The following is a 24,952-nucleotide window of genomic DNA, read 5'->3' on the forward strand; positions in this document are numbered from 1 at the left end:
GTAAGTGAGTGAGTGGTGTGTGGAAGGAAAGGCTTAGGGGGTTTGTGAAGGCTGGGGATAATGGACAGCAAGTGTGTCAAGAAGAGGTGATGAGTTTAGTTCTGGAGACCCTGAATTGAGGTGTCTCTAGTCATGCCCAGCAGGCAAGTGGGTATGAGTCCAGCATAGATACAAGGTAGAGATTTAGGTATCATCAGGATGTAGACGGTGGTCAAAACCATGAGAAAAAATGAGATGGTTGTGGAAGAGTATATGAAGTGAGAAAAGGGACCTGCCTAGAAGCCTAAGGAAGACCAACAGGGAAGGAGTGGGCAGAGGAGGAAGAGTCATGGACAGACATTGAGAAGGAAGGAGCACTCAGAGAGATGGGGGAAAACCAAGAGAAGACAGGGGCAGGAAAACTAAGAAGGGAAGAGAATGTGTCAGGGAGAAGAGTCATACAATCAGCAATGTCAGAAGCGGCTGACAGGTCAAGTAGGGTGAGGTCAGAGAGATGTCCATTGAGAATGTGGTTCTGAGTTGTTCATCACAAAAATTTCTGTGATAGCTGGATTTCACTGTGTGTGTGTGTGTGTGTGTGTGTGTGTGTGCGCACCTGCACACGCGCGGAAACGACCACGTGCAGAGCCAGAGCTTGGAGGAGGGTGTGTTAGGACGGGCTGGAGGCCACCACAGGGTGGTATGTGGTCAGCCCACAGAAAGCCTTCATTTACTCTTGCAGCTTTTGGGAAGGATCATTAAGGGAGGCTTTGAGCACAGTTCAACCCTTTCACTGTCCAGTGGGAAAATGGAAGACAGCAGAGAGGGAACAATTTGCTCAGTCTGTGAGTCAAGGGCACAGCCAAGACTTGAATCTGAGTTTCCTTCTTCTAGAAGAGTGACTTTGGGAGAAGTAGACATGAAATTCTCATTGGCCGATAAATTATCTATCAGTGACTCTGCTCATCACCTCTTTTCTATATTTATATAAAAGTGAAATACGTATTTTTACACACAAAATTCAAACATTACAAAAATACTTAACAAAGAAAGTGAATGACTCCTGTTATCCCACCCCACGCCTTCACGACAGCCACCATTAATAGTTTGGTCTACATCCCTCCCTCCCTCCTTCCCTCCCTCTCTCTTTCACACTTAACATTGTAAATTTTTAATAAAAATATTATTGTTGTTTGTACTGGATGTTTTCTTGTGTGTGCATGTGTTCATTACAATTTGCCATTTTTTCACTTTTGGACAACTTTCTATGGTAGCATAGAAATTAATTCATTCATTTGAATAACTATTATTATTATTTTAATATATTTTTTATTATTTCCCTTTTAAAAAATATTTATTTTATTTATTTATTTTTGGCTGTGTTGGGTCTTCGTTGCTGTGCACAGGCTTTCTCTAGTTGTGGCGAGTGGGGGCTACTCTTTGTTGTGGTGTGCGGGCTTCTCATTGCAGTGGCTTCTCTTGTTGTGGAGCACGGGCTCTAGGTGCACAGGCTTCGGTAGTTGTGGCACGTGGGCTCAGCAGTTGTGGCTCGCGGGCTGTAGAGCGCAGGCTCAGTAGTTGTGGCGCACGGGCTTAATTGCTCCGCGGCATGTGGGATCTTCCTGGACCAGGGCTTGAACCTGTGTCCCCTGCATTGGCAGGCGGATTCTTAATCACTGCCCCACCAGGGAAGCCCTGTATTAGTTATTATTATCATTTGGATTTGTACCATAATTTGTTACCAAACCATACTGATGGACACAAGGATTGCATCGAATTTTCACCATTATGAACAATGTACATACATATTATTGTACACACATATTTGCACAGTTTGGGAGTCTTTTAAAAGGAGAAATGGTGGATCAAAGCATATAAACATTTTGTTTTAAAAGATATTGACAAGTCATCCTCTAAAAAGCTGTGCCAGTTTGTTGTCCCACTGACAGCTTATGCGAATGCCCATTTCCCCACATCCTCACCAATGACAGGTATTATCATTTAACAAAATCTTTCCAACTTGAATGAGGCTGAACATCTTTTCATATCCTCATTATCCGTCTCTATTTTTCTGTGAATTATCTGTTCTTATCCTTTGCCTGTTTGTAATTGTAGTGTACTTTTGGTCAGTGAATGCTTATTGGGCAATAATGATAGGCTTGATAAAAAAAGCCTGGGAAGACTTGGTACCAAACTGCGAACAGTGTTTACCTCCAGGGAGTGACCATATAGGAAATGAGGGCGATAGTTTCATTTTTATTTTGTATCATCTTATTTTACAATGAATTTGTATTAATTTTGTAATTGAAAAAAATACATAGGAAAACAATAACAACAGCAACAACAACAACAAATGTTTGGCCTGGATTCTCATGGCTGGAAATTCATGTTGGGTTCAAGTTTTTATTGATCACAACTTATTTTTTGGTTCATATGCAAAAAACATTTATTGAACGCCTCCTAGTTACCTGGCACTGCCCTAGGCACTTTCGTAGGCCTTTCATCCTCAATCTCACAACAGCCCTGTGAGGCAGGAATTGGCCTCATTTTAGAGAGTTCATAACAGGTAGGAGATTATTGCTTGTACCTCTATTTGCCACATGTTTTCAGGGGCCAGAGGTTCTTATTGGTTGTTGAGTCATTGGTCAAGAGCTGTCACTGGTCAGGGGTTCTTACAGGTTGCTCTAAGATTCAAATAATCAAACTACTAGAATTTTCCCCAGACAGGAGTGATGGGGTAGGTGGGATAAGAGTGGAGGAAGGAGAGTCAGTAGTCTCTCCCTTGTAGCACCATTTGAGTTTGCTTTGGTCACTCAGTGAACACTGAGTGAACAGTCACTTGGTGAACAGTGAGGGGAGGGGACAGTGGGAGAGGAGGGAAAGTAGTTATAAGTCTTCTCGTTTCTTCAGGATGAGCTTCCTCACAAGCGCTGTAATCTGGGGCCTTAACTCCTCCACCGACATGGTTGGGTCCCAAGCCCCTATCACCTTTCCATCTGGGGCCACTAGGTACTTCCAGAAGTTCCAGGTGGGCTCCTTTCCAGAAGTCTCTAGAGCAAAGGAAGAAGGAGAGCAAAGTGTGCTTCCCTGTGTCCCCTCTCCTGGAATCCCACTATTGGTGTCCATCCCTCCCTTGAAGTAGTGGTTCCATTAGTTAGAATGAACTGGAGAGCTTTTAAAAATCCTGATGCCCAGTCCATACCCCCAGACCACTTAAGTAAGAATATCTGGGGGTGAGACTCAGGCATCAGTATTTTTCAAAAGCTTTCCAGGAGATTGCAATCTGGTGCCCAGGTTGAGAACTACTGCTCTATGATTCTGTGAAGTGCTGGGTAAGGCAACATCAGACCTTCCTTTATTAATGACCTCAAACTACTACACAGTCTATATCCTATTTTCTGATTAAATCTCAATGGTTTCCAAATGTTAGTCCATGGACTCTCTGCATCTGAATCATGGTGGTGGTGGTGGTGGTGGAGGAGGGGGGTTAATATAAACAGATTCTTGGGCTCTGCTTCAGTAGGTCTCAGGCTAATGCATTTTTAAGAGGTCCCCAGGTGCTTCTAAAGCACAGCCAGGTTTGATCTATAACTATGGGAACTGAGAAGGAACTAATAAAAACACACAGGGGAAAAAAAACAAATATTAGGATTGACCCACAAAGCAAAATTCAAATTGCCTCAGTAAGGGACCTTTTGTTTGCTACACTGTTGTTTGTTATTTACTCTTCCAGGTGAATGGATTGGCGGGGGGTGGGGGGGTGGGGGGTGGGTGGGGGTTGGGGGGTGGTAGTGAGGGATATGAAGGCAACCAGAAGCATGGAATAGGAGGTGGGAGAAGGCAAAAATGGAGACCCCAAAGGAAGGGAGAGGCCTGAGAAAGGAAACAGTACTTAATGACAAGCTTGGCTAATGACCCCATTTTGTGGTTCTGAGGCTTCTGCGGAAGGAATCTATTTCTCAAATATTAAGATCTGTTTGTTTCTTTTTATGGCTGCGCCACACAGCTTGCTTGGGATCTTAGTTTCCCAACCAGCAACTGAACCCAGGCCGGGTAGTGGAAGTGCCGAGTCCTAACTGCTGCACTGCCCGGGAATTCCCAAGATCTGGTGTTTTAGCTCAGAAGGTTTCTCTCCCATGGCCTACACAATTTGCCTCTGACTCAGGACAGGAGATATGGGCCGGCCTTCTCCAGGCATGTGGCATCCCCTGCCTGCAGCTAAGTCCATAAGCTCAACTAATTCACACTGACTAAAATCTGAGGGTCCAGTCTCCTTCTAGGAGCCACTGCAGATGGAAACAGGAGCCCAGAGAAGTCTGCAAGAGTGACTCTGAGGGAGAACTGCAAGGCAGCAGGGGCGGAGATATTCTTAAGCAGGAATACTCCTCAGTTCATCCTCAAAGATTAGTGCTAGAACAGACCATCAACCCGCCTGTGTGGGTCTAAGGGGCCCCAGGTCACCCAGCCAGCCAGTAGCTTCTGCTGCCCAGGGAGCTGAAGGAAGGTGAGGGAAAGGCTCAGGACTCACGGATCAGGTACTTGAAGGCAGGGTGGGCACCAGTGCCGGTGACTGTGATCTTGCTAAACATGGGGAAAGAGACACTGTAGGTGTGGCGGGCAAAGTTCTCAATCTCCTTGTTGCTGTTGGGCTCCTGCTGGCCAAACTGGTTGCAGGGAAAGGCAAGCACGTTGAAGTGGTGAGGTCCCAGGTCCTGCTGTAGCTGTTGCAGGGCCCGGTAGTGCTGGTCTGTGAAGCCACACTCGCTAGCCACGTTCACCACCAGGGACACCTGGGTGGCAAAAGCAAGACATACACAAACCAGTGAAGAGGCACACACTTGTACATGGCCTGACATGCCCACGTATGTGATGCCCCCTCAACAATTAATGCTCTCTCTCATAAACATGCAGGGTCTTACAGACGTGTGAAACACATACATAAACATTCATGAGAATAAGTACACAATACACATGAATGGGTGTGCCTGTGCCCCTCAACACAAAGATACATTAGCACACATCACACATGCCCACAAACACACAGAACACCATCACAGAGAGAGGCACACACACTGGTGAACGCACATCAGGAGGTGATACAGGAGAGAGAAAAAGCAGACCTGGGTTCAATTTCTGGCTCAGTCAACTAGCACTCATCATTCTACACTGTAGTTGCCTATACATGTGTTGGTCTTCCTTCTAGAATGTGAACCCACTGAGGGCAGGAGCTATGTTCACTTCATTACTGGGCCTGACACATGGAAAAGTCTCAGAAAGTATGTGCTGAATGAATAAGTAAGTGTGCACATATATATGATCACCTGAATGGGTACATAGACAGACATGGTTTTCTTGATAAAAGGATCCGAAGAACCTCAGGGCAATCCCTTTTTGCCCCTCTCCCTCCAGTAAACAAATACCACTTTCTTCTATCACTAGACTAACCCTTAAATTTATGATTGCCTTATAATATATTTATTTATTGCCGTTCGGTGATAATATAAATCTGGCTGATGGAACTTGATTATATTACTGCAGTTACAATTTTGGCACCAATGCTATGTTTTTAGCTTCTAGTTATATATTATTAAAGGATTTAAATTCTCACTCTGTGTTTAGGTAGCCAAGCCCTATCTCTCTGGCCACTTCTTATTTTATTATTTTTTTAAAATTTTTATTTATTGATTGATTGATTTTTGGCTGCGTTGGGTCTTTGTTGCTATGCGTGGGCTTTCTCTAGTTGCGGCGAGTGGGGGCTACTCTTTGCTGCGGTGCGTAGGCTTCTTATTGCTGTGGCTTCTCTTGTTGCGGAGCACGGGCTCTAGGCGCGCAGGCTTCAGTAGTTGCAGCATGCAGGCTCAGTAGTTGTGGCTCACAGGCTTATTTACTCCGCGGCATGCGGGATCTTCCCGGACCAGGGATAGAATCTGTGTCCCCTGCACTGGCAGGCGGATTCTTAACCACTGCACCACCAGGGAAGTCCTGGCCACTTTTTAGAAAAGGCAGGATTATACCAGCTGGCTCCATAAAGAGGGCCACCTTCCAGGGGCAGCCTGGGGCACTGGACATGCTCGGGCACAGACTGCTGAGGCTGGACAGGGTTTCTAGACCTCAGCACTACTGACACTTGGGGCTGGATAATCTTTGTTGTGAGGTAGCTGTCCTGTTCATTGTAGAATGTTTAGTAGCGTCCCTGGCCTCCACCCAGTAGACGCCTAGTCTTAACAATCAAAAATGTCTACAGACATTGCCGAATGTCCCCTGGGGAAAAAGATCACCACCAGCTCACCAGCTGAGAACCACTGAGCTAGGCGATGAGAACCACTGTGCTGTATCTCCCTCACCCATTCCTTGGGGCCACAGGCTGTTAGAACAACCTCCCCCATTTTGTCAGCATATGCCATATTGCACCTCTGGTGGTGAGAAACTGGGACTCTTAGTTCCCTTCACTAGTTAGAGGTCTTCCTCTTTCTTCTTTACTGGATCCTTGGGCATTGAGAGCATTAAAGGTTGTTTATTTCTAACCTACATCTTGTGTGTCTGCCCATACTTTTGGAAGGAGGGAAATCCTATTTCTATTTCCGTGCCTGAATCCAAAAAGCTTATCTTTAAAGTGACCAAAACACAGACAGATACACCTAAATACACACAGTAAATTTACATATACGTATACAAGCACAGATGCAGACTCAGATGAGTACACAGAAGCAAGCAAACAAATACACCATTCACATACATGCTACACTCAGGCCTATATGTACATAACCTCACAGTGTAGCCAAGGGCATTCCTGAGTGTCACCCATTTATCTACACTCAACACTGGTCTAAATGACTGTCTTCCCAGTTAGCGTGAGGGCACAAACCATACAATTTTGCTCATGGCTATGTCTCCAGGGCTGGACCCAGTGGCAGGCATGTAGTGCCTATAAAGAAGCCAGTGGGTTTTGCTTCCAATTTTTAAAAAACCCATGGTAAAATACACATAATGAGCCAGTAGCTATTTGCAGGTGAATGAATGACCATATTGCCCAAGTGGCAAACCAAGCTTGGGTTAACACACAGTTTCGTTTACAGGTTCCCTGGACTGACTGTTCCTGGTTTCCCTCTAAAGTTGGAAATAAGCTGGAAATTAAGACATGGGCTCTGGAACTGGACTGCCCGGGTTCAAATTCTAACTCCACCTCGTAGCAGGTGTGTGACTTCGTTGTTTTTTTTTTTTTTCAGTTTCTTTCTGATTGATTTCTAGGCCTCTCGCTCCAATGCTTTTTAGGATCTACCAGTGACCTAGAGGATGAAAACACTCAGAATTCTGGGACTACTTTCCAGGTAATTTTTCTCCAGGATTTCTGTTCCTCACATCCTGCATGCCTTATTACTTCTGAAAGCAAATAGCCTTTGTCTGTTTTTGTCTTAGCATCTATTACTATTAGGAATTACATTGTTCATTCCTCCGTTCCTTGTTTATTGCCTTTCTCCTCTCCACCGCATATAAGCTCTGTTAAAGGGGAAACTTAGCTGTTTTGTTCACCGTTGTATCCACAGAGCTGGCACAGTACTTAGTATACAGTAGGTGCTCAGCAATAAATAATGAATTAATGAGTAGCAGAGCTGGTCAAGTGCTAAACCTGGGGCTCTCTGGTGAGCTGCTCCAGAGGGAAGGGAAGGCCTGAATGGCAATGGGCCCTGCTCTTACTGGCCCTTTGCCCCGAGTCCTGGATGAGGTTCCTGCTGGGGCCCCACAAACACAAGCACAGAGCAAGCACTCTACCAAGTGCTTCCACATTGTCACCTCATTTGAAACTCACAATACCTTGGGGCGGGGGGCAATCAGGACAAGGACTACTATACCCAGTACTCCCAGGATAACTGAGAATTCCAAGGCTTAGAGAGTACTTTCTTCACTAAGGATGGCCTTGCTCCTGGGAGGAGAATGCTAACAGCCGTTTGTGTGTGTGTGTGTGTGTGTGTGTGTGTGTGTGTGTGTGTGGTCCATCCAAATCCAGATGCTGGGCCTCCCTGTCCATTAGAAACCAACTCCCCACCCTTTCCACACCACAGCCTGAGGTCCACCTTGAGAAGTGAACTTGGAGGGCTCTTCATTACACACAGTGCAACATTTCGGTCTCTGAAGGTAGCGTTCAAGGCCCCTCTTGGTCCCTCCCTACCCTCTTCAGCCTCGTCTTTCACCCTCATGCTTTATGCTCCTTCAAGCACAACTGCTTGAAGACCTCCCCACCAGCATCACCATTCTTACTGTTTAGTTCTGAGTCTTGGCATTTGACAGTTCTCTTTGCCTGGAGTGCTCTTCTTGGTCTTACTAAAACTCACTCTTGTTTCAAAGACTCACCCAGGCACACTTCCTCTCTCAAGTCCTCTCTGAGCTGAGACTCCCTCTCGGTAAGGAGGTAGCAGTTATACTGGATGACACTTAAATCTCAGCCTGAGCTCCCAGCTAAAAAGTTTGCCTAGAGTAGGCCACGGATGGATAATCGGTTCTCCTCCAGGCTCCGTGCTTTCTAGCGCTGTGCGACCTTCCCTCTCTGGGACTTAGTGTACTACTCTCTAAAGGATGATCTGTGTAAGGTCCCCGTGTGTCTGAAATGGTAACTCCCTCTGCACCGAGCTTTCATTTCCACAATGTTCTCACTGGACTGATTATCACCAACTCCCTCTGTTCCGAACGTGGAAACTGGGGATGGGAGAGACAAAGGCCCTAGGATGCTAGGGTTACTTTTTAGACCAGTGTGTGAGAGGCTGGGCCCCGCTGCCCAAAATCGCTGGGAGGGAAATCGGCGCCGGCAGCGAGAGTTTCGGGTTTCACCGCGCGCCGGGCCATGCCACGTAGTCGAGGGACAGACCCGGCGCAGGATCTGGGGGCGCCGCGCCCGGCGGGATGTCTGGGTGGGGGTGGGGAGCCAGGGCAGGGTGGCCGGGCGGCCAGAGCCCCTCGGAGCCACACCCGGCAGGGTCCCGGGCGCCGGGCGCCCCCGTCAGGCCCCGGCTGGATGGCGCCGAGGCCCGGCGGGCGGACACTCACCGAGCCGCGGTATTTCTCCAGAGACACCAACTTGCCCCGGATGTTGACCGCCTTGAAGCCGTAGAAGTCCTGCTCCCGCTGCGCGCAGGCCGCAGCCGCCAGGAGCAGCCATGCTGCCGCCAGTCCCGCCACCATGACTCGCTCCCGAGCAGGCGGCGTGGCAAAGGCAAAGGCAGGGCTGGGGTCACGGGCGCGGGGGGCGGGAGGAGGCGGCCCCGGCTCCAAGCGGCCAGCCGGGCAGGACGCGCCCCCTTCTCCGCGGGCGGTGGACAGCCGGGCTCTGGACCTCAGTCTCCCCATCTGTACTGCGGGAGCGTTGGACTCCGCGCCCCTTTCCGGACCCTAGAGCCGTGGTTTCAGGATTCTGCCCACTGAGACCGGAATTCGTTTCAATGAGGCTCCCTCTTGCTCCAGGATGCAGCGACTAGGTAGGGAAAGGGAGATGGAAAACTGCATCTGGGAGCTTAGCTAGTTTTTAATTAGTGCAGTGCCCTTAGGCTGGTCGCAGCACCTCTCTGGGCCCCAGTTTCTCCATCTGTTGCCTTCCTGATGCACCTAGACAGTACAGAATGAGAGTAATAGAAAAATGGATGTGAAACTTTTTTGTCAGCTGAATGGTGCCTACGAACTTTAGGTGAATGAATGGACGTCCCCTGAAAGGGATGAGACAGAGGAGAAGAGAAGAGAGAGGGCCTGTTTCAGGTTGGGTTCCTGGGAAGCAGATTCTGAGATGGAGATTGCAGTAAAGGGTGTTTATGTGGGAGTGCCCTTGGGATCCACACCTGTGGAAGGGAGGGGGAGGGAACAGGAGTGGGCAGAAGAAGTCCAGATGTCCACGCAGGCCCAAGGACAGTCATGGCTGACCCCACAGGGGCTCTGGAACTAGAATGGCCCATCAGCGTTGTCCCCAGGTGAGCTAAGATGACCAGACCGGGCCTCTAATATCCCTGCCTTCATCTTTCGTGGGATGTGGGCCCATCTGGGAAGGGTTATGACAGGAGCCAAGGGGTCCCTGTCCCTGGGGGACTGACAGTTAAAGGCTCTTCACTGACAGCATTCCCAATAGCTGGTGTTACAAGTCTTCACTGATGGGGGATCTGGGCAGCACTTCACAGTGTTTCCCAAACTTGGAAAACCCTTATGGAGCCCCACTAAGTGCCAAGCACGGTGCTGGGTGCTGATGCTGTACTAGTTCTCCAGGAGATCACAGGCTGGCTTGAGAAAACTGGAGCTTTCATGTAATGCGGTATAGGCTAAGCACTTACACAGTCATTCAACAAACACTTCTTTTTTTTTTTTTTTTCCCTGTATGCGGGCCTCTCACTGTTGTGGCCTCTCCCGTTGCGGAGCACAGGCTCTGGACGCGCAGGCTCAGCGGTCATGGCTCACGGGCCTAGCCGCTCCACGGCATGTGGGATCTTCCCAGACCAGGGCATGAACCCATGTCCCCTGCATCGGCAGGTGGACTCTCAACCACTGCGCCACCAGGGAAGCCCAACAAACACTTCTTGAGCACCCATTCTACACCAGCTTCTCTTCTAGGTGCCCCTCATACAGTGATGAACAAGACAGCATGGGGGAGACAGTTATCAAATCATTCATAAATAGCTCTAAAATTACTATTGTGGTAAGTGCCACCTAAACTAGCCTGGGGAGGGGGCACAAAGAGGGCTTTCCAGAGGAAAGAAGTTTTTGTTTTTGTTTTTTTTTTTTTTTTAACATCTTTATTGGGGTATAATTGCTTTACAATGGTGTGTTAGTTTCTGCTTTATAACAAAGTGAATCAGTTATACATATACATATGTTCCCATATGTCTTCCCTCTTGCGTCTCCCTCCCTCCCACCCTCCCTATCCCACCCCTCCAGGCTGTCACAAAGCACCGAGCCAATATCCCTGTGCCATGTGGCTGCTTCCCACTAGCTATCTACCTTACGTTTGTTAGTGTGTATATGTCCATGACTCTCTCTCGCCCTGTCACAGCTCACCCTTCCCCCTCCCCATATCCTCAAGTCCATTCTCCAGTAGGTCTGCATTTTTATTCCTGTCTTACCCCTAGGTTCTTCAAGACATTTTTTTTCTTAAATTCCATATATATGTGTTAGCATACGGTATTTGTCTTTCTCTTTCTGACTTACTTCACTCTGTATGACAGATTCTAGGTCTATCCACCTCATTACAAATAGCTCAATTTCGTTTCTTTTTATGGCTGAGTAATATTCCATTGTATATACGTGCCACATCTTCTTTATCCATTCATCCGATGATGGGCACTTAGGTTGTTTCCATCTCCGGGCTATTGTAAATAGAGCTACAATGAACATTTTGGTACCTGACTCTTTTTGAATTATGGTTTTCTCAGGGTATATGCCCAGTAGTGGGATTGCTGGGTCATATGGTAGTTCTATTTGTAGTTTTTTAAGGAACCTCCATACTGTTCTCCATAGTGGCTGAACCAATTCACATTCCCACCAGCAGTGCAAGAGGGTTCCCTTTTCTCCACACCCTCTCCAGCATTTATTGTTTCTAGATTTTTTGATGATGGCCATTCTGACTGGTGTGAGATGATATCTCATTGTAGTTTTGATTTGCATTTCTCTAATGATTAATGATGTTGAGCATTCTTTCATGTGTTTGTTGGCAGTCTGTATATCTTCTTTGGAGAAATGTCTATTTAGGTCTTCTGCCAATTGTTGGATTGGGTTGTTTGTTTTTTTGTTATTGAGCTGCATGAGCTGCTTGTAAATTTTGGAGATTAATGCTTTGTCAGTTGCTTCATTTGCAAATATTTTCTCCCATTCTGAGGGTTGTGTTTTGGTCTTGTTTATGGTTTCCTTTGCTGTGCAAAAGCTTTTAAGTTTCATTAGGTCCCATTTGTTTATTTTTGTTTTTATTTCCATTACTCTAGGAGGTGGGTCAGAAAGGATCTTGCTGTGATTTATGTCATAGAGTGTTCTGCCTATGTTTTCCTCTAAGAGTTTGATAGTTTCTGGCCTTACATTTAGGTCTTTAATCCATTTTGAGCTTATTTTTGTGTATGGTGTTAGGGAGTGATCTAATCTCATACTTCTACATGTACCTGTCCAGTTTTCCCAGCACCACTTATTGAAGAGGCTGTCCTTTCTCCACTGTACATTCCTGCCACCTTTATCAAAGATAAGGTGTCCATATGTGCGTGGGTTTATCTCTGGGCTTTCTATCCTGTTCCATTGATCTATCTTTCTGTTTTTGTGCCAGTACCATACTGTCTTGATTACTGTAGCTTTGTAGTATAGTCTGAAGTCAGGGCTCTGAAGAATGAGTCGAAATTAGCCAGGGTAAACCAAGTGCAAAGGTCTTGAGAGAGAAACATGGTGCACTGAGAAACAAAGGCTAGTTTGGCTGGAGCAGAGAGAGCAAAGGGTGAGAAGAGAAAGGTGGAGAGGCAGCACAGGGGTGAGGTCACACAGACCTGGCAGGCCACAGTGAAGATTATGGTCTTTAAGCCAAGAAATGAAACTTCTTTCCTTTTTTAAGCGGGGGAGAGGCAGTGAGTCCTATGTTGTAGAAAGATTCCTCTGGATAGTAAAGGGGCAAGAGCAGATGTGCTCCACATGCTGGGTTAGAGGAAGCTCTGGGGTTTTGTGGCCATTGCTAAACTAGCTGTCAGGAAAAGCCTCCTGGGGGTAGTCACACCAGAATCACGTCTTGAAAGAGAAATGGGAATTCTCCAGTTTGGGAAGGGGGAGGGGAAAGATGTCAGCTGAGGGAACAGTGTCTGTGAAGACACAAAGCCCAAGAGAAGTGCTTGGCTGTTGGCTGAGAAGGAGTTTGGGGTAGATGAGGCTGGAGGGATCATCAGGGGCCAGATGGAGAAGGGTCTTGAGAGCCAAGCCAAGGAGCTTGGACTTCACTCTCTAGACCAGCGGTCCTCAACCTTTTTGGCACCAGGGACTGGTTTCGTGGAAGACAGTTTTTCCACGGACTGGGGGTGGGGCGGGGGATGGTTTCGGGATGATTCAAGCGCATTACATTTATTGTGTGCTTTATTTCTATTATTATTACATTGTAATATATAATGAAGTAATTACACAACTCACCATAATGCAGAATCAGTGGGAACCCTGAGCTTGTTTACACTTGCCACTCAGTGATAGGGTTTTGATATGAGTCTGCAAGCAATTGATTTATTATAGTCTCTGTGCAGTCAAACCCCTCTGCTAATGTTAATCTGTATTTGCAGCCTCTCCCCAGTGCTAGCATCACTGCCTCAGCTCCACCTCAGATCATCAGGCATTAGATTCTCATAAGGAGCATTCAACCTAGATCCCTCGCATGCGCAGTTCACAATAGGGTTCGAGCTCCTATGAGAATCTAATGCCTCTGCTGATCTGATAGAAGTCGGAGCAGGGGCGGTAATGCGAGGGATGGAGAGTGGCTGTAAATACAGATGAAGCTTCACTCACTCGCCGGCCTCTCGCTCACCTCCTGCTGTGCGGCCCGGTTCCTGACAGGCCACAGACTGGTACCGGTCCGTGGCCCGGGCCTTGGGGACCCCTGCTCTAGACTGTGGCAAGCAAAGATTTTGAAGCTGGGCACAAGATTATACAGTTAATAGGACTCAAACCCGGGACTTCAGATTCAGAACATGAGATGTTTCTGTACTACCAAGCAACCTCTCTCTTCAGAAGCAGATAACATCATACGGAGAGGTGGAGAATAGGAAAAAGGGTACCCTAGGCAAGGGCCAAGGCAGAAATAAAGTACTTCTGCCCTTCATACTCCTTCCTCACACCCTTCCTGTGGGAGTCTTGAGCCTCTGATGGGTCCTGTGGAATTAAATGGTCCGCTCTTCCCTGCTTTGCCCTTGTGAATCTTTTGGTCTCCTTTCCTTGGGCGTCCCAATAACCAGGAGTTCTCAAATTCTGCTCCACACAACTTGGAGTTCTGCAAGCTTGGCCAGGCTATTTCCTGTTAAAGTCCAGATAGGTAGGCATTTCTAGTAAGCAGAGGGGGAAAAAAAATTATAATGAAATGTCTCTCACTTGTAAATTTCTCTCTGGGCTTTTCCCTCCTCCCTAATCATGCTTCAGAACCTAGCTCAGATATCATCCCCCTCTGCTACTACAAGTAATCATTCTCTCCTCTCTGTTGCCTTTGTACTTAGGACATTTTCCTGTTAGAGGGATGATGATAATATTGTATAGTTGTCTGTTTCCATGGCCTACCTTCCCCATCAGACTGTGAGCTCCTTGGGGGCAGGCAGGATTGTACCTGAATCATCTTTGTGCTCCCAGGCACGTGCTAGCTACTCAGTAAATACTCATTTTTCTTAAACCCTCTGGTGACTTTTACTACTTGGCTATGTTAGAATCTAATATGAAATGTGGATTTTAGCCAACAGTGTATATTTTACCATTTAATTTTCAGTCCACTATGAATTTTTGGTGTTCCTGAAAGAGCACAGCTATTTCTAGGTGGTCCATCTATACAAACAGGAGACCTACAGGCACAGACAAATGCACACACAGTCTCAGCTGAGCACCTGGAGGAGTAGAGGACTCAGTTGTGGATCCCCCCGTATTCCTTTCCCATAATAAGCTCAAAGAAGCTTTTTATGGGTATTTAGAATACCTATTAATGTTTTGTTTGTTCAACAAATTGTTGAGCACCTACTATGTACAAGACACTGATTTAAGGGCCAGGAATATAGTGGTTAATAAAACAGACAAAAATTCTTGAACTTACATTCTAGTGGGGACAGGAAAGGATAATAACTAAAATTTATAATACGGAACATATAGTACATTAGATGGTGATAAGCAAGAGAGAGGGAGAGAGAATGTGACGGTAGGGTGGGAAGGGATTGCAACTTTAATTCAAGCGATCAGGGATCCTCACTGGGAAAGTGGCATTTGAGCAAAGATCAAAGGAAGAGAGAAAACAATGGGGAAAACTGGAAGAAAAGTAACATTACACATAGAGGAAACAAGTAAAAGGCCCTGAGGCAGGAAGTGATGTGTTTGGAGAACAGCAAGAAGGCTAGTGTAGCTGCAGTGGAGTGAGGGAGGGGAACTGTAGCAGGAGATGAGGTTAGAGAGGTAATGGGATGGGGGTGGGGGCAGAGACTTATAAGGCATTTTAAAGATATAGACTTGGAATCTGATTGAGGTGGGAAGCCATTGAAGAGTTTTAAGCCGGGGAATGACATTTCTCTTTTAACAGAATCACTCTGACTGCAGTATTGAAATAAGGAGACCAATCAGAAGGCGATTGCACTCATCCACGTGGGGGAGCATGGAGGCTTAGATCAACGTGATGGCAGTGGAAGTGGTGGGATGTAGTCAGATTCTGAATGTATTGTGAAAGTAGAGGCAAAAGGATTTTCTGATAGGTTGGATGTAGGGTATGAGAGAAACAGAAGACTCATGGATGATTTCAAAGTTTTTGGTCAGAGCGACTGGAAGGATGAAGTTGCCATTAATTGAGATGAAGACACCATCTTCATTCAGCAGGGACAACTGGTTTGCAATGGGACACCAAGGGTTCAGTTTTGGACGTTAAGTTTGAGTTGCCTATTAGCAGTGCTTTGCTGGTAAATGTTTAACAACTGGCTCCCTAGGGGAAAAAAGGTGTATGTGTGTGTGTGCGTGTGCATGCGTGCGTGTGTGTACCCATAGAAGTTTATTATAAAGTTTATTCATATAAATGATGCATAGCAAATAATTCACAAATGATAATAAGATATACAATACTCCTTATTGTGAATTCCACATGGCCAATTTATTCTCACAGAATGCTTTAATCGATTTCTGCCAAACTTGTATTGGCAGCCAACTAAAGGCTGCAGCTGCTGAACAAGGATAGTTCTAGGATGAATGTTTGTTGATATTTTCATTTGCATTAATCGTAAGATGAAAGTGAAACAATAAAGACATGTTGGAACTTCACTAGTCAATGACACAAGTGTCTTCTTTGCTGAATTGGATAGTAGTTTTCCAATACTAGAAGAATATTTCCTCAAGTTTTTAATGTTATTTACAGTGTAATAGCTACAGACACAATACACTGTAAATTTATTCTGCATTATTAATATTTTTCCATCACTTTCTTAAGTCTAAGCAGTCAACAAAACAATAAATCAAGCTCTCACTGGTAGCATTTGCCAATTTCGGTGGTATAATACTCTCACCATGGTTGATTTTGAGCTGCCAACATGATGTCGCTGAACACGGAGTTAGGAAGGGATGCAAGAGTAGCACACCGTAGTATAGTATTTCCATAATACAGACAGAATAGATGTAAATGACCCCAAGAGTATAAAAATAATAAAATATAGTAAAATAATTAGAAAGTGATGTTTTTAATATTACTTTTGCTTTTAATATAATTTATTTTATCTTTCAAGTTTACATAATTTAATTTTCAGTAGTGGCTGTGTTTAATACTCTGGTTCCTCTTCAGATCGTATGAGTCTTTCGCCCTTTTCAGTAATAGCTGTGTTTAACAAGAGGCTGAAAAAATTCCTGAAAATATAACAATTGGCTGTAGGAGTCAGCTCCAGACACCACTCTTACCTCTAGTTAGGTTGGATATATGAGTCTGGATTTGGAGGAGAGATCTAGGTCAAAGATAGAAATTTGGGAGTGGACAGCACTGAGTATTTAAAACCATGACACTGGATGATGGTGGAGAGTTAGTGTAAAGACAGTCCTTGGGACTCCAGCGTTCAGCTTCAGGGAGATGAAGACATCAGGAAAATGAGAGGGAACCAGCAGAGGAGACTGAACAAGAGTAGCCAGAGGAAGAACAAGAACCAAAAGAGTGCAATGTCATGGAGGCCAAGTGACAAATTTGTCCCAAGGAGGAGAGAGCGATAAATTGGTTAAATGCTGCTGATAAATCTAGTAAGAAAAGGACTGAGAACAGAGCATTGGATTTAGCAATTTGTCCTCCACCAATAAAGGGAATTAAACAAACAAAAATACAGTATTTTCATGCCTCTTTGCCACGTTACTCATGCTGCTCCCTCTGCCTGGGTTTTTGGGGTTTTTTTTCCTTCCTTATCCTTATAGCAAGCTCCCTTACTGCTTCCAGGCTTTATCAGTCAGAGTGTCAGAAGGAAACAGATGACACACTGAGATTGGGATAATTAGACAAAGGTTTATTCACAAGGCGACTAATTTCAAACTTGTGGGTGGGGTGTAGAGGAAGACAAGGGATAGTTCAGGAACATATCTGGGCTGTTAACACCCCTTGACCTGAATGGGTGGGGAAGTGGGGAGAAATTACAGAATCTGGAAAGAGTCCTGTTCATCAAGCCATCTTGAAAGGGGCAATTACCTTCAGAGGAGGTTCACAGCCAGCCCAAGGCAAACTTACAGGGAGGTAGCCAGGGAATTACTACCTGGCCCTCCCTCCCCTCCCTCTCACCAATCTCCTGCAAGGGTGTGGGCCCATACCTAAGTGGAAGCCAGGGATCAAAGGAGCCCATTGACTTACTCTGTACAGCTTCAGTGTACTGGGCAGACAGTGAGTGGACAGTGGATCTAAAGGACCAAACAGAAGGTATTCAGCACACAAACTCAGCTCAAAAAACAACTTCTCTTTGAGGCTTTTCTCAATACCTTTAGATAGTTAGATGCCCCTATATTATGCTCCCCTTTAACGTAGCACTTATGCTGTATTGCAGTGATCCTCAGTCCCAAGTGCACCTTAGAGTCACCTGGGGAGCTTTTAAAAAATACTAATATCCAGGCCCCATCCCAGACCAATTGAATCAGAAAGTCGGGGAATAGAGCCTCAACATTAACTAGTGCTTTAAAAAAAAAAATCCTCCGGGTGATTCTAAAATGCAGCCAGAATTGAGAACCACTGCTGTGCTCTCATTGCCTATCTGCCTGTGTTTCCTTAAGGAGTCTGTGAGTGCTTTGAGGGCAGGACTGTGTCTGATTCAAACCTGTGTCTTTAACATGCAGCACAGAACCTGATACAGGGCATTAAAGAGTATGATGACTTCACATTTTGTGTAATTTTATTAGGATTGTGGTATATAGTCGCCTAGGACCTTGTTTTTCAAACTGTGTGTTGCAATCCATTAGTACGTCATAGAATCAACTTAGTGGCTTGGAGCAGCATTGAAAAAAAAAAAAGAATTGAATAGAAAATACTGAGTGAGTCCTGTATAGTAAGGATTAGTATAATATTGTGAAACAGCTATGTGTGATCTAAACTATAATGTAAGCAATGTTTCTACTATGGGTTGCATTCAAAATGCTTGAAATCCACTGACCTAGGACAAGTAATATAACTCCCTTTGCTTCTGTTTTGTTATCTTTAAAATGGGGCTAATAATAGTACCTCCTACCTCATGGGATTGTAATGAAGATGAAATAAGCTAACATATATAAAGCGCTTGGTGTCTAGCACAGAGTAAATAATCAACAGCAGCTGTTTTATTGTTCAACAACAAAAACATTTTAAAAAAGCAGAATATAAAATTTTGTTTATCCTGTGATTACTGCTGTATAATATTAGGCATACAGATAGATAAAGGCTTTTTGTCTTACTATTTCAGATCAGTTATTATTGGTAAATGCTATGGCAATAAATAACCCTTTACAAGTAGGAAGCTGTGTACTCAAGCTCTTTCCTTTTCTTGAGGCCAGGAACATTGTGGGGCCTGACTGGGGCGGTGGAGGTACTGCCTTAGATTCTATCTGAGACTCTGTCCTATTAATATCTCCACCACAAATGACCAGTGCCCACAGGCTATCTCTGCACCTGCTCTTGGAAAATTAACACAGCTCTGTTTAGAGGCCCTGGGCGGAGGGACTCAGCAGGGCTTACTTATTTAAGTACCCAAAGCACTTAGCAGCATGCCTGGCACTCAATAAATTTGGGCTAAATTGAATTGGACTATTGATAACTGTTGTGTGACCTTGATCAAGTCACTCCCACTCTTTGGCCCGGAGCTTCCTGTGTGTAAAGTAAAGGAGATTGCATGGAAGGTTAGAGGTAGAAGGCACCTCTGATTTTATAAGTGGGGAAGCTAAGACTCAACTAGGAAAAGGGACTTGCCCAAGTTCACACCACAAGTTAGTAGAGAGGCAGGGGCTATAGCTGAAGTCTCTCCACTCCATAGTAAGGCACTTTCTACGACATTGTGTTGTCAATCCAATTCTTTAATCCTAGGAAACAGAAACAACAAACTAAAGGTACACATAGTAGCAGGGATAGATCTTAAAAAATATGTACCCAAGTGTACAAAGTAAGTTACAGAATGAGAACCATAATCTGTCACCATTTACATAAATGTAAACTGTGTGTACACAATATGAAAACACACATTTACAAGAACAATATAAAGTTACACAATAAATACATTAAAGAGTTATCTGTAGGGGTTGGGAGAGGAAAGAGGGTAGAAGGGAATAAATAAGTAGATAAGACGAAAGACCAGAGAAGACAACTGAATAATATGTTTAACTCTCTGCACTTGAAGTCAAAAAATAAAATAAAATAAAATAACCTCTGCTTTCTCGTGGATTTTATTTCTAGCAGTATGTGTAAAATACAAAGCACATAGGCTCCGTCATTGATTTCTAAAAATCTCCCTCCTCTCCCTGGCCTCTACCCTCCTTTAGGCCTCAGCTTCTCTCACTGGGACTCCCCGAGCAGCTTTCCCCTTGATCTCCCGACCTCCACCCTTGCTCCATCCAATCCAATGCAGTTTTCCATAAAGGAACCAGAATAATCTTTGTCACACAAAAATCTGATCCTGGTTCTCCATTGTTTAAATACCTTCAGTGGCTTTGTGACAAAATGACCTAGGCAGCGTGGAGCAGTGATCGAGCATGCTGGAGTTGTCTGAGTGGGTGTGTAGCCAAGTTCTGCCATGTTCTGTGGGATTTTAAGCAAGTTAATTAACCCTACTGTGCCTCAATTTCCTCATCTATAGAATAGGAATAATAGGCACCTACTCATTTTGTGGTTGGAAGATTAAATAAATGTAAATATGTAAAGTATTTCAAACAATGCCTGTTATACCACAAACATTTAGATATCATGATTGTCATTCCCAGGCTCTTGACAGTTTGGGTCTCATGTAACCCTTCAGTCTCATGTCCTGCCTCTTCCTTCTTGTTTCTGATGCCTGTAAGGCCTTGCCTCCTCTCCCTTGCCTGGTGGACTCCCACTTGATTAGAATTCCCTTTCTCCGGAAAGTCATGCTTCAGTCCCCTTGCCTCAGGTGGGGTGCAGTTGATGGGGAGTCCTTTCTCTGTGCTCCTCAGACCCCTGTGTATTTACCCCTGTCGTGTTGTAAATTTCTCTTCAAGTGTCTGTTTGCCAAACACATAGAGCCTGGCATGTAGTAGGTATTCAGTAAACATTTCTCTTTATAAACTTTTTATTGATGAATAATATATGTACAGCAAAATTAATATATCTTAAGCATACAGCCTTAATAAAATTTTGAAAACTGCACACACCATATAACCTGCACCCAGATCTATAAACAGAACGTTTCCAGGACTCTGGAAGCCCTCCTCATGCCGCCTTCTAGTCACTACCTCCCAAGTCCCCAATCCTGACTTTTGCAGCATAGATTACTTCTGCCTGTTTTTGTACTTTATCTAAGTGTAATCATATAGAATGTACTCTTTTCTATCTAGGTTCTTTCACTCATCATATGTTTCACTCAGTCTTCAATATTTCATATTTTTGTGTATAGTTGTAGATTGTTCATTCTCCTACTGTGTGTATACTATTAAGTTGTATGAATATGCTATAACTTTATCCATTCTACTGTTGATGGGCACTCAATAACTCTTTCTTGAATAAATGAAGAAATCTGTCCATTCTGCTACATTTTGAATTTCTTGAGGAAAGAGACTGGATTTTATTAATTTTTAAGTCCCCAGGACCTAGCACAGGGCCTGGCACTTGGTGGGAGCCCAATGAGTATTTGAGGAATGAACTGATGCATAATTCCCCTGAGACTTTGTAATTAAACTGGTCACTTCCCCATCCTTGGTGGGGCCCCAGCTTCAGAGCCCTGGGTGATGCAGGTGAGTTGCTAGGCAACAGCATGAGGTTGGCTCCGGGGTCACAGTGGAGAGTATGCTGCGGAGGAGGCTGAGGCCGAGGTAATTGGAAACATTTCTATTCAGCAGCCTCTGAACTGCCTCTGGTTTCTCCCCACCAGCCCATCCCCCACACAGCTGCAGGAGGGATCTTTCTAAAACAGGCATAGGACACAGCATGCTCTATTCCAAAACCTTTGGGCTCTCAGTTGAGGGAATTAAGGTTCTGAGATTTGAAATAACTTGCCCAATGTCCACGGAACAAGTCAAGTGCAGAGCTAAACCCAGGTTTGATTTTAAAGCCCAAGCCGTGGACTTTCCTGGTGGCGCAGTGTTTAAGAATCTGCCTACAAGTGCAGGGGACATGGGTTTGAGCCCTGGCCCAGGAAGATCCCACATGCCGCGGAGCAACTAAGCCCGTGCGCCCCAGCTACTGAGCCTGTACTCTAAAGCCTGCAAACCACAACTACTGAGCCCGTTTGCCACAACTACTGAAGCCCACGCGCCTAGAGCCCCTGCTCTGCAACAAGAGAAGCCACCACAATGAGAAGCCTGCTCGCCACAACTAGAGAAAGCCCGCGCGCAGCAACGAAGACCCAATGCAGCCAAAAATAAATAAATAAATTAAAAAAAAAAAAAAAGAGCTTTAAAGCCCTTTCCAGCATTTTGATTTTGAACAAGTTGGATCTGGGGTGCCCACAGGTCATTAGGTGGAGTGATTCAGGAGTTCGTGGGTCACATTGATGCCCACCCCACCAAAGCCTTCAATGGGGTAGGTACTGCAGCAACAAGTAAGAGCGAGAAGGCTGGGAGACCAGTTCTGTGTGGGAGAAGGATGACCTTGATGGTTCCCTCCAACTTGGTACCTGGGGCTCCAATTGTTGGGCTTTGATCCAGAGAACAGCAGCATCAGGACACCAGAGCCTCTCTGCCTAACCTCACTGACTCCAGAAAGGCATAACATAGTAAGCACTTGACCCAGACTGGAAGGACAGAGTAGGGCTGCCAGGAAAGGATTCTAGGAAAAAGGGATTAATTTTGAACAATGAGTAAGAGATCAGGTAGATACGAGGGGAATGTGATGAAGGCAGTTCAAATGGCTATATGTGGGCTTCCCTGGTGGCGCAGTGGTTGAGAGTCCACCTGCCTATGCAGGGGACGCGGGTTCGTGCCTTGGTCCGGGAAGATCCCACATGCCACAGAGCGGCTAGGCCAGTGAGCCATGGCCGCTGAGCCTGCGCGTCCGGAGCCTGTGCTCCGCAATGGGAGAGACCACAACAGTGAGAGGACCGCATAACGCAAAAAAAAAAAAAAAAGGTCTAGACGTATGAGTTTAGGAGAGATTTAATAATCTGGTTGAAGCTACTTTCATAGGTGAAGTTAAAGTTCTTTCAAGCATTCATTCATTCATCCATTCCACAAATATTTCTTGGTTGAGCCATGTACCCTATGTTCAGTCATACTGAACTCACTGCTCCTAACACAATAAACAAAAGCTCTATCCTCTCCAACGTTTGCGTATGTACACAGTTCTATGGGAAACCATGGCAGTAAGTCAGTCTAGATGTGAGATGGAGAAAGGGCATGTGAAGGAAGGCTTCCAGGAGGAAGTGTCATCCAAACTGTTACCAGAAAGATGTGTATTGTTAACCAGGTCAGGAAGGGGAAACAGGGAACTGGTTTAGGTAGAGGAACAACATGTGTAAAGGTTCAAAGGCAAGACAGAATGGACAATTGGAAGAAGCTTCTCACGGCAAATTCTTACACATTCCTCAAGTTTCCACTCAAACATGTCCCTTCTCCTTGTGGAGCTGTTCCCAGTTATTCCAAGGATATTTGCATCCTCTCCTGTTCCCTGAAGACTTACAATGTCTTTTCTTAGCAGATTCATTACATTATATTGTCATTTATCTGGATTGTAATATTTTGTGCTTGTCTTTTCTCCTAAAGACCATACATTCCCTGAAGGCAGGGAACTATGTCTGATTCTGCTTTGTGACAGCAACTAGTAAACAGTGGTACTATCCCTTTATATCCCCAAATGAAAGGGGATTTTTTTCCCACTCATCACTGGGAGAAGACTGGAGTGCTGTCCCTCCTACTCAGGGACCCCAGATTCCAATTTACAACCTACTGACTCAGTGTTACATGCTCAGTTTCCCTTAGACCTTCCCAATTTCCCCATCCTTTTGCTCACTGCCTTGTACCATCTGTACCTGTCCATTTCCTCCTCAGACTGGAAGTCCTTGGAGAGCAAGAATCAGGGTGGATTAATACCTTGGCTCCTCAGTGCCTGGTACAATGCCTGGCACACAGGGAGTTCTTCTCATTAATCACATGTGAAGGAGAAATATAAAGAACAATGAGTTGAATAATACATTCAGGGTGATTACAGACTCTAATTTAACTCAAAGACATCCCATTAAAAAAATTCTTCTTTCCTGGTAGCAATTTTCTATTTGGGACCAGTGACTTGGTTTATTGAGAGACCTTAAAGTGCTGTCGACATGAGCCAAAGAAGGTTCAGAAAGCCTTTTCTTGGCAGGGACTCAGTCCTTTCTATTATGTCAGTTTCTTTAAACAAAAAAGGATTTAAAAAACCTTTTTTAATTGATTCTCTTCTAAACGCTCAAAGAAAGAAGGTCTGTCCTGTGGCTGGACTGTGATTGACTCTAAAGAATAAAGTGGAGGTCTCTTAATTGTAAGAATGCGAAATGTCTGAACCTCCCCTACTACGTATTGAGTATAATTGGCAATAATTTCCCCTTCCCCCACTCCCCGATTGAGAGACAGCTCACTTCGCATTAGAAGAAAACCAGACCACTAACCTGGGAACCTGAGTCTTGGAAAGAGTTTATTTTACCAGAGCATGCTTCCAGAGGGAGCGGAAAGCAGGAAGCCTGCATTTTCTCTCTGCTTCAGTCCACCTGGTACCTGGACTTATCACCACGCTTATGATTGGCCTCAGCTTTCCCTCCTCCCTCTTGGGACACTTTGGAGCCTTCGAAATATTTGGGCAGATGTTTCCTGTGGAAAATATTCCACAGGGCTGCCCTCTGTTATATGAGTTTCTGGTAGAAGTATCAAAGGTCTGAAGCTGGGCCGCGTATCGAGATCCTAGGAGGTATATTGTGCTTGTAAGTGATCTGTTGTAATATTAGAAAATTCCTTCTTAGAAATTTCTTCACATTACCAACAATTTAAAATCCCTTCTTCAGCAGGCAAACTTTGAAATATGTCAGACTCCTGGCCCTATCACTTACTGACTGTATAGTTTTAGACAAGTTGCCTAACCATCTCTGAAACTTAATTTCTTCTGCAGAAATAAATTTTTTTTTTGAAATAACAGTTTCCACCTCCAAGGATTGTTATGAGGTAGAGAGAATAGGCATGTGAAAGAACCTGGAACATAGTAATCACTAATAAATTATAACCATTATTAGTGTTATACCTTGGAACCAGAGGCTCAGTTGGTTTCCATATAAACACTTCCACTGGAGTTAGGGAATTCCTCTAGTCTTCCCTTCCTACTTGCTGCTTTGCACCACCTAGTCCACTCTTTCCTGGGGTCCTGCTTGGCTTCACATCTTGACTCTTCCTTCTCATCTTGCTCTCTTTGCATATAGTAATTTTGTTCCAATGCCTGGTTTGTAACTGACCAGAAAATATTTGATCAATCACTAAATGCAATCAGGGTTTGTATTAGTTTGCTAGGGCTGTCATAACAAAACACCACAGACTGGATGGCTTCAAGAATAGAAATTTGGGCTTCCCTGGTGGCACAGTGGTTGGGAGTCCGCCTGCTGATGCAGGAGACGCGAGTTCGTGCCCTGGTCCGGGAGGATCCCACATGCCGCGGAGCGGCTGGGCC

The 24,952-nt window shown here is 45.0% G+C and overlaps 1 protein-coding gene across 1 annotated transcript; it reads right to left on the reverse strand.

Moving 5' to 3' along the window:
• Positions 1–1,624: 1,624 nt before the first annotated feature.
• GPX7 (glutathione peroxidase 7) lies at positions 1,625–9,461 on the reverse strand. The gene is made up of 3 exons (XM_027108526.1): positions 9,019–9,461; positions 4,508–4,769; positions 1,625–3,029 (listed from the first exon to the last, which is right to left on the reverse strand). Exons 1-3 carry the CDS (start codon positions 9,316–9,318, stop codon positions 2,866–2,868), a joined length of 726 nt encoding a protein of 241 aa, XP_026964327.1. The 5' UTR covers positions 9,319–9,461; the 3' UTR covers positions 1,625–2,865.
• Positions 9,462–24,952: the final 15,491 nt, after the last annotated feature.

Source organism: Aethalodelphis obliquidens, unplaced genomic scaffold, assembly GCF_003676395.1.
Source record: "Aethalodelphis obliquidens isolate GAN/ISIS:26980383/991018 unplaced genomic scaffold, ASM367639v1 scaffold9, whole genome shotgun sequence".
NCBI lineage: Eukaryota > Metazoa > Chordata > Mammalia > Artiodactyla > Delphinidae > Aethalodelphis > Aethalodelphis obliquidens.

Coding starts and splice junctions, on each gene's coding strand:
- GPX7 (XM_027108526.1), bottom strand. CDS start 9,318: ATGGGGAGACTGAGGTCCAGAGCCCGGCTGTCCACCGCCCGCGGAGAA. Junction 4,770..9,018: donor TGGAGAAATACCGCGGCTCG/GTGAGTGTCCGC, acceptor TTTGCCACCCAG/GTGTCCCTGGTGGTGAACGT. Junction 3,030..4,507: donor TGCCTTCAAGTACCTGATCC/GTGAGTCCTGAG, acceptor CCTTTGCTCTAG/AGACTTCTGGAAAGGAGCCC.